At 37.2% G+C, this 10,221-nt stretch overlaps 1 protein-coding gene across 5 annotated transcripts in view; it reads left to right on the plus strand.

The window, feature by feature from the left end:
* KCNIP4 (potassium voltage-gated channel interacting protein 4) overlaps positions 1-9,916 on the plus strand; it is a 1,244,828-nt gene extending 1,234,912 nt beyond the window's left edge. For all 5 annotated transcript variants that reach the window (XM_070452097.1, XM_070452100.1, XM_070452099.1 and 2 more), the window contains exons 5-8: positions 4,217-4,324; positions 6,159-6,263; positions 6,922-6,984; positions 8,451-9,916. In XM_070452097.1, the coding sequence (XP_070308198.1) occupies positions 4,217-4,324; positions 6,159-6,263; positions 6,922-6,984; positions 8,451-8,498 (324 nt within the window). In that variant the 3' untranslated portion in view covers positions 8,499-9,916. The remainder of the gene's footprint in view (positions 1-4,216; positions 4,325-6,158; positions 6,264-6,921; positions 6,985-8,450) is intronic.
* The last annotated feature ends 305 nt before the right edge of the window (positions 9,917-10,221 follow it).

The following is a 10,221-nucleotide window of genomic DNA, read 5'->3' on the forward strand; positions in this document are numbered from 1 at the left end:
GTGGGAGAAGGCAAGGGTGGGATGTTTCGAGAGAACAGCATCGAAACGTGTATATTATCTAGGGTGAAACAGATCACCAGCCCAGGCTGGATGCATGAGACAAGTGCTCGGGCCTGGTGCACTGGGAAGACCCAGAGGGATCGGGTGGAGAGGGAGGTGGGAGGGGGGATCGGGATGGGGAATACATGTAAATCCATGGCTGATTCATGTCAATGTATGACAAAAACCACTACAATATTGTAAAGTAATTAGCCTCCAACTAATAAAAATAAATGGGAAAAAAAAAAAAAGAGTCTTCTCCAACACCAAAGTTCAAAAGCATCAATTCTTTGGCACTCAGTTTTCTTTATAGGTCAACTCTCACATCCATACATGACTACTGGAAAAACCATAGCTTTAACCAGATGGACCTTTGTTGGCAAAGTAATGTTTCTGCTTTTTAATATGCTGTCTATGTTAGTCATGACTTCTTTTCCAAGGAGCAAGCATCTTTTAATTTCATGGCTGCAATCACCATCTGCAGTGATTTTGGAGCCCCAAAAAATAGCCTGTCACTGTTTCCATTGTTTCCCCATCTATTTGCCATGATGTGATGGGACCAGATGCCATGATCTTTGTTTTTTGAATGTTAAGTTTTAAGGCAACTTTTTCATGCTCCTCTTTCACTTTCATCAAGAGGTGTTTTAGTTCCTCTTCACTTTCTGCCATAAGAGTGGTGTCATCTGTGCATCTGAGGTTATTGGTATTTCTCCCAGCAATCTTGATTCCAGCTTGTGCTTCATCCAGCCCGGCCAGCGAGGCACATATAGGTTCCCAGTCCCTCACTCGAATTCCTTACAGCCAGCTGAATTTGTCATTCAGAGTCTTGCAGATTTTAGACACACAACACTGTGCATATACTCTTTATTATTCATGTCTCCTGCAGGATCTGCAGCATGCTGTAATCAACTGTGTAACATTTGTACAGTAAAACTATTTTTGTTCAGTTGCTAAGATATGTCTGACTCTTTGCAACCCCGTGGACTGCAACATGGCAGCCATCTTCTGGAGTTTGCTCAAACTCATGTCCATTGAGTCAGTGGCACCATCCAACCATCTCATCCTCTGTCATCCCCTTCTCCTCCTCCCTTCAATCTTTCCCAGCATCAGGGTCTTTCCCAATGAGAAGACTCTCCGCATCAGGTGGCCAAAGTATTGGAGTGTCAGCTTCGGCATCATTCCTTCCAATGAATTTTCAGTTTATGTATTTTAGGTTTGACTGGTTAGATCTCCTTGCTGTCTCAACAATAAATGTAGCAGAGAGTGCTACTGATCCAATGTCCATGCATTCTGCTTTAAGATCACATGATCAGTCCATATTCCCAGCCTCTCCTCCTTCCCAGGTAGGTGGGGCCAAGACTGAATTTCAACCAATGGGAGTGGTTGAAGTGGTGGAAGTGACCACAGCTCCTCTCTCTTCCCATCTGTGGAGACCGTGAGGTTACATATTTCAGTTTGCCTTGGAGCAAAGAATCCTGGATCTCTGTTATGACTGCACAGAACAGAACACCATCCTCACTCATATTTCATTGCATGTGAGTGAGAAATAAGCTTATACTGTGTCAAGCTACTATGACTTGGAAATATTAAATGTCTTTTGATTAATGTGATTGATAACACATAATAAGTGATTAGTGATAGAGATAAACAGATAAATAGATAGATGCTAGAATAGTTTCATGTCATTTCAGTTCAGATTTTGGCATTAAATGAGTTCTGGCACCAAAATTCACCACCACCCCTATCTTCCCAATAAAGGTTCTTCTTTTTCAGTTTATAAAAAATATTGTTGGATGGGAGTGGTGAGTTGCGGATAAAAAAAACAAAGGCCTGTATTACTTGCCACATGTTAGAGATGAGGAGTTCCAGACTTAAGAGATGTTAAGTGATTTGCCCAAAGTCATACAGTTAATGAGTGGCAGAACCAGAATTGAACCCCAGCTCTACCTAAGACTCTAAAACTTATGGTGAATATGACATAAACAAAGAGACATGAAGTAAAAGGCTGACAAATTCTAGAATATAAAAACCAAAAGATGCCTACTCAACAGAAAATCAGTGTAATAAAAAGAAAGAAATGACAAACTGGGAAACAATATGTGAAGATATATTCCAGACCAGGGATAGTTTTACTAATATGTGAAGAGTTTCTATAAATCAAGACATTTCCAAAAACTGCTCAAATTTATTCACAGTAGAATGAATACAAATTTTAGTAATCTGAGACAGAAATATTAATCTACAAGATTGAGAAAGATCACAACTGTGATCCATATAGTATTGACAAGCTATAGTTTTCTTATGCATAGATTTTGAAAAGAGAATTGGAGGGGCAATTTGAAAATAAGTATATAACATTTACCAATGTTCAAATCTTTTGACCGAGAGGTTCCACCTCTAGGAACTGCAGATATACTTATTCAGTATATATATTATGTATATATAAAGTCACTCTGTAGCTTTCTTTATAATGAGACTGGAAATCTTTAAATAATTCATCCATAGGATATTGGCTAAATAAATTATGGTTTATTCATATGTATGCAATGATGAAAAAGACAGGAATTATTTCCAAGTTTTATTGCTAAGTTTTTAAAACACACACACACACAAAGCAGCCTGTTACACTATCATTTTTGTAAAAGGAGAAGAAATAGATATTTAAATAAATATGCCTTATACTTGTATATGCATAAAAATTCTTCAAAAGTAAAAACAAGAAGGTACTAATGTCAGTTGGCTAGAGGAAAGAAATAGGGTGGATGGGGTGCAGAATTGGGAGGATGATTTTGCATGAAACATCTTATATATTTTTACATTTTTAATTACATGAATGTCACCCATCTTTTAAAAAAAATTGTAAAGAAGTTGAGACAGGAAAACAAGTACAAAATGTTGGAATGTAAAAATGTAAAGCAAGACTACAACTTTGCCCAGAGTCCACTCCTGGAATTCCCTTCTGCTCTTTCATTCCTACCTGACAGCGGATTGTCAATTCCATGTGAACTCAGAATCCACCATATTGTGATGCTAACCCTGCCAACTGAGCACCAAGTATATATGAACTTGATAGAGTTAATCTGGATTCTCTCCTATTCAATCAAACCTGCCTAACCTTGAAGTTGACTGAGGGTTCCATTTACTTGACAAATACATAGCCACTGTCCTTGCCACACAGTTATAAGCGGCTTAATTCTTTTAATCCTCATAAAATTTTTGAGAAGTTAAATATGGTAATCTCCACTCATGAAAACTGAGATAAAAGGATGTCAAGTTGTCTGAGAGGACAGTTATCAGATGATACAGCTGGAATCTGAATTCAAGCTGCCCGGCGTCTAGCTCTGTGCTCTTAGCCACTGCCCACAACTTGATTTCTAAGTAAAGGCTTCACTTGGCCCGTATCTTAAAGACAATCCACATCTCTTGGTTAGCCAGTCTTATCCAAGGGAAGTGTGTTATGTATATGCTTGTATTTTAAAAGATACATTGTCATTAGATTCTTTTCAGTAAAAGAATATTATGCACTTGTAGTAGGAAGTAAGGCCACTTAAACACTTGCGTATGGGTCTTGTTTTGGGGTGTCTGTTTTGACACAATTTCCGATTGACTTAAGTCACAGTTTTCAATTAGAAAGTGAGAATGTTGGGCTTCCCTGGTGGCTCAGTTGTAAAGAATCCGCCTGTCAATGCAGGAGACACAGGATCGATCCCTGGTCTGGGTAGATCCCATATGCCTTGGAGCAACTAAACCAGTGAGCCACAGCTATTGAGCCTGTGCTCTAGGGCCCAGGAACTGTAACTACTGAAGCCTGTGTGCCCTAGAGACACAACAAGAGAAGCCACAACAATGAGAAGCCTGTGCGCTGTAACAAGGAGTAGGCCCACTTGCCACTAGCAGAGAAAAGCATGTGCAGCAAGGAAGACTCAGCACAAGGAAAATAAATACATAAATAAATACAATTATTTCTTAAAAAGTGAAATGTTAAACCTAAGGAGGGTTTATGCCCACAAAGAATGCTGGGAAAAGATGATCAGGAATTCATGAACCATTTTGCTAAGTAAATGGTTCAAAATCCAGAGGTCTGAAAGCTTTACTTGTACCATTTGACAAAGAATTTTATTAGAGTTTGTTTTTATTTAGAAATTCTATATCAAATTGTATTTTTACTTCTTTTTAGGATTTCATCAAGGGTCTTTCTATTTTGCTTCGGGGGACTGTACAAGAAAAACTCAACTGGGCGTTTAATTTGTACGACATAAATAAAGATGGCTACATCACTAAAGAAGTAAGAAATGCCTCACCAACACAGCTAGCCTTTGGACCATTTTCATTTTTTAACTTGAAATGCTAAATGATTGCAATTATCATTCTAAAATCACTTTTTTAGGAATCTAACATATTTTCTGTGGTGGTAGAGAAATATACTGATGAAAAATTTGGAATGGGTAGAAATAGCTTATTGTTAATCTCCAAAGTTATTATAAAACACAGAAGGATCACATCTTGATTTCTAATAGCATTTTAATAAATACTGTACATGGAATAAAGAGAGTGGTTGGAATGAGATTGGAAGAAAATATATCCAAACCATGTCAGAATATTTGGCCTGTAACTTCTTTTTCTCCCATATAATATGGTCCACGTGGGAACAGAGGCAATTTTAACATTGTGTGAATTATGTAGTGATCTGTATTATGTGGGAAATGACCTAAGGCAATAGTAGGGTTTCAAATATATTTCCAGGTGGGCTAATCTAAGGAAAAAGGCTCACAGATCAAATTAGGATGTGCATATCAAATGGCTGATAACTAATTTAAAACACAATGAGAAGTAAGTGGGGAAGGATGGGATAAGATAACGAATTGAGGATAGAGTGAAGGTAGGTTGAAGGACCATATTACCTGAATCCTGGATGTGATTCAATGTCTACATGTTCTTTCTCTCACTAGCTTTCCCCAGAGTTGTGTTTTGAGCATGAGGCTCCTCAAATAGAAGGTATCCTGGGACAAACATTGACTAGCTCTGTCCAAGATACAGGGACAAGTTCACCTGACCACAGTTATAATGAAACAATTAACCTGATCAATGTCCATGGGTTTTGTGTTTGTTGAGCAGAGGACACATGGGCCAGAACAGATCTCACAAATGGGTGGCTGAATTAAGACCTCATGAGTATTAAGTATTCAGGTACTTTGAGCATGTCTCCTGGATACTTACTGCCTCTTGTATGTTTGGTATACAACAAACATTTAGTAGTACTCAGATGCCTCCAGGATATTAGGTATCTCTTGGTCTTTTCTGTGTTTAACACAAACATGCTGTTCTTACCACTTGTATCTTACACATCTCATGAATGCTATATTAAACAATCTTCTACTCAAACCATAGGGGTTCACCTATGGTTTACAAACTACAAATTTTATCATTTAAAATGGAATTGAATACTGTCAAAAGTAAAAGTATATTACATGCTTAATCCAGACTCTTATGTGGAAACTTCGAAAAGAAGAAAACAAGTATGAATAAAACTGAATGTCTATGTTAACTAGATATTTTTTTTCACTAAGACTGGAAATCACAAATCAAAAACTAGATTTGGTTTTAACAAAAATTAAAATTTCAAAGCATTTCCTGCATAATATTTTGACTAATCCACATATGACTTTAAAGTCACAATAGGAAAAACACGTGGAAAACCCTAATAAGCTCTGAGACTTATCAGTTAGTTTTAGTATAATTCTCATAATGTGGAATATATTTTATTCTCAGTAAATGGAAATTGATAGTCAACATATAAAATATATAATAAGCCTATAATGCAAAGATAGCCTGTGTGAAGTTGTATGGAAGTCCAAATATTACACCAGGGTGTTTTCTGATCATGTTAGTTATACAGTAATTTATTTCATCTTGAAACCAAGATCAGACTTGATTCTTACATTCTGATTCTGCTATTTTTAAGGCATAAGGCTATTACTCTGGGACAACCAAGATATTTAATGAAGAATCAACAAAAAATTAAAACTTTGAAACTGAGTAGGAATAACCTGTCAAGGCTTCTCAGGGTGGTTTCTTTTCACATCATTTGTGGCCTCACGTAACTGCCCTTTCCTTTTCAGGAAATGCTTGATATAATGAAAGCAATATATGATATGATGGGTAAATGTACATATCCTGTCCTCAAAGAAGATGCTCCCAGACAACATGTTGAAACATTTTTCCAGGTAGGAATGCAATAGAGAGGGAATGAAATTAAGAGCAAATTTCCTGATGTTTGTAAAGCATGTCAATTCAAAAGAATGTAAAGGAAAATAATTTTTTACTGAAAGTGACAAAACTATAGAATATTTACCATTCAACTATGGAATAGTACCATTATTAATTTAGCAATTTTGGTTTTGAATTTATCATAATATTGATAATTCCACTTACTGAACTCATTCACCATATCCTCAATAGAACACTAAGATAAGCAAGCAATTGCCATGTCTCATATGTTTTGGGATGTTTGTTTTCATTCATTTCTCGTAAGACTCTATGAGGTTATTTATATCCTCATTAGCCCCATGTTACAGATGAGAAAATCAAGGTTCTATAAGTCAAATTGCCTGAACTCTATGGTAGCTGCAGGGTAGGGTTTTTACTAGAACAGAGAGACTCTAGAACTGCACCACATTCTATTAAAAAGGCAACAGCCTAAAATCAGTCAGCCTCATACGAGTCTTATCACCAAGAAACTACTAGTTTGTGTTTTGAAGCAGTTTCTCCTCATTAAATAAGCAGCTGGGCTTTCTTTTCATCTGCTTCAGCTTGTTCAGTTCAGGAGTGAGGGTATTGAGGGGAATGTCTGAGTAAAGTTTTTTGTTCTTTATTCCCTAACAGAAAATGGACAAAAACAAAGATGGAGTCGTTACCATAGATGAATTCATCGAAAGTTGTCAAAAAGTAAGTAATGAGAGTAAAGGAACTATCCTTTTTGCCTTCTTAAGAGCTGGACTGAGCACTGTCCCCTAGCCACCACTGACTGAGCAAAGTACAAAGGTCATATGCCTAAAATCATCACTTCTCTACAACTGAGATGCAACAAGCTTACCACTGAAAACAACCACCGGTTTACACATTCTGTTAGTCAACACACCCTGAGGCAGGCTCTGAGGGAAGCCCTGGAGAGATGGTTGTATGAGTGTGCTTTTGCTCTTCAAATCCTTTGGAATATTCATCACTGAGGACAAAACATATGTGAGATTTGAATTGTTCTTTCCCCAGAACTAGAATATAACATGTATCTTGTCTATCATATCCTCCAGAGATTTAGGATTCCAGTATGGCCAACAGTGTATCACTGATCAAATTTATATCCAATCTCTAATATAAACACCATTGCTTCAGTGTATGTGCACAAGATATGTCTTTGGCTGAACAAAATAGTTCAGTCACAAAATTAAACAGCAGAAAATCCTCCCTGAGGGAAAGTCCATGCAGTCCTCTACCATCTGGTGGCAGACACCTAGAGTTATTTGACTTCCTATGTGGGTAGAACAATTAAGAGTTTTAAAAATAATTTTGAAGACAAAAGTTTGCTGGTGTTTTACTCTTTCTCATTATTTTCAAATTGATATACTTTCCCTTTCCTGATGCCTGCTTGTTTTTCAACTCATATTTCAATGTCATGGTCTCTCTGAATTAACTTGGTGACATCAATCTGCTAATGGAGGTGTTGTTTGGCTTCCGGAAGAGCATGTCATCAGTTCTGCTACCATTTTCCATTACTATAAATGCTCACAACCTCTAAGTACCCCATCATGCCCAGTCTGTCCCGTTAAGTTTCAAAGGAACGAACTAAACTGCAGATACTGGTCAATGGTTTCTTCCAAACAATCCTTTCCCTGGCATTGAGAGACCATTCATTTTTAAATGTTCCTAAAGGTCACAGAGATTTATCTCAGACTGAGAAGGACAGCTATAATTACCGCCAACCCATCTCCTAAATCCCAACTTCCAGTCTTCATGAAGTTGACTCTTAGCTCACACACAAACCCTGTCTCCTTCCATTTGTACAAGTCCCTGTGATTTGGCCTCTGATGACCAGATATGGCGGTTTGCATTGCTCACTTTGGATACACTCTGTGCTACCTCTCCAGTTTCCATACTGGCATTCTAATTGGAGAAATATCCTCTCAACACAAAGTCAGAGTTAAATAGGTCTTTAAAGCCTGGTGGACTCAGTAAAACATAAAACAGGTTCTCCACAGTATAGCATGGAAAATGGATAGAAGCGTACTTACATTTGCAGACACAGTATTTGAACACTTGGCACAGGAGGTTGGTGGGGGTTGGTGAAACTTAGAGGCAAAATAGTGCACTTTGCTTTACAGATATGGTGAATTTAATCCACTGTTTCTCCCTTACAGGACGAAAACATCATGCGCTCCATGCAGCTCTTCGAAAATGTGATTTAACTTGTCAAATACATCCTCAAACAGACAAACGTGAACGATTCTATCACACAAAGCTGGAGCTACCACTTTTAGCATAGATTGCTCAGCTTTACAATGAGGCATATTATGCAAACAAGCTTTGTTTTAACATAAAGCAACCCCCAAAAGATTTGAGTTTTCCGTTTATAAATCTGCATCCTTTTCATAATGCCACTGAGTCCATGGGATGTTCTAAGTCATTTCATACCCTGTGAATATTCAAAAGGAATAGAATCTGGCATATAGTTTTATTCATTCTCTAGCCATGTGATTATTGAAGCTTTCACATTATTGGTGATTTTAAAATATCAGTGTTTTTTGCTACTCACGTGTATGTATTCAGTCCCAGGATTTTAAATGGTTTTCTAAATACTAGCATCTGTACTTAATTTCCAGCTATTAGTTTCCATGTTTGAATACTGTAATTCCAGTTATACTTTAAGTAAACAAGATTACTATAATTGGAAACACACACACACACACACATAGTCCGTTTCTCTGGATTTGCTGCCTTCTGTTAAGACATTCATCTGGCATTTTTTATAACACGAAACAAATTAGTTTATCACCAGATGTCAGCATATGCCTAATAGAGCTTATTTAATAAGCATTCTCAATTTTTCATAATACATATTATAGCCAAGGCCTACATGATATATGTAATTTTGGATTTGTTCAATCCTATAAGTTGACTGTTTTCTGTCACTAAGTGAAGTCCAAGAAGGTGTGAAACAAAGCAAGAATGCCCACAGGCTTATGAAAAGGGTCAGGACATCTGTCCTCTAGGCCATGGCAATGCTTAGCAAGTTCATTCTTAACCACATTCAAGGCCTATTGCATTCTGACTCCCTCCTGGCACCTTTACATTATGTGCCATTCAGGGACAAAGAAATCTTGGTTACCCCAATGCCTACTAGGTACAAACAGCAAGAATTCACTTTGAAAGCACCACTGATTCCATTATATTAAGCACTAGAATACCCAAATTTAGTAGAAAATGAATATAAATGCTAAGCAACTCCTCTGGATTGTATTATGATTTAGCTCATCATAAAACTCCAATTATTCAGATTATTTTTAATGACCTTAAGCCAAAATTGTAAAGCTGCCACGGTATTACTAAAGATACACACACCTTCCTTGTTTTGCAGAAATATCACCAAGATCAAGAGGCTAGAGTAGGAGGAAATTTGCAACTGTCTCTGCAACAATAAATCAGGTATCTATTCTGGTGTAGACATAGGATGTTGAAAGCTGCCCTGCTATCACCAGTGTAGAAATTAAGAGTAGTACAATACATGTACACTGAACTTGGCCATCGCGTGTTTGTGTAAACTCAATGTGCACATTTTGTATTTCAAAAAGAAAAAATAAAAGCAACTAAAATGTTTATAACTCTACTATGTTATAGGCCTTTATTTCAATAAATTTTATAATTACTAAACACATCAAGTTTTTCTTATGGGATTTTCTAAACTGTAGAGATCTTGGTCTCTGGGTGGTGCTGAAGTACAAGGAAGAAGAGTCAGAAGAGTGGGCAGGCAGGCGTGTGAACCGATGGGCCCTGAGGATGTGATGAGGGTAGAGACTTGAGGGAAGAACGGGTGAGGCAGGGGACTAGGAAGGACAGGAGTTCTAAGGGAGAAGGAACATTTCTGCAGTTACAACTCTTTAGAAGTTACTTAGCTTTTATTTTTTTATTTTT

Source organism: Odocoileus virginianus, chromosome 21 (genome assembly GCF_023699985.2).
Source record: "Odocoileus virginianus isolate 20LAN1187 ecotype Illinois chromosome 21, Ovbor_1.2, whole genome shotgun sequence".
NCBI classification, from domain to species: domain Eukaryota; kingdom Metazoa; phylum Chordata; class Mammalia; order Artiodactyla; family Cervidae; genus Odocoileus; species Odocoileus virginianus.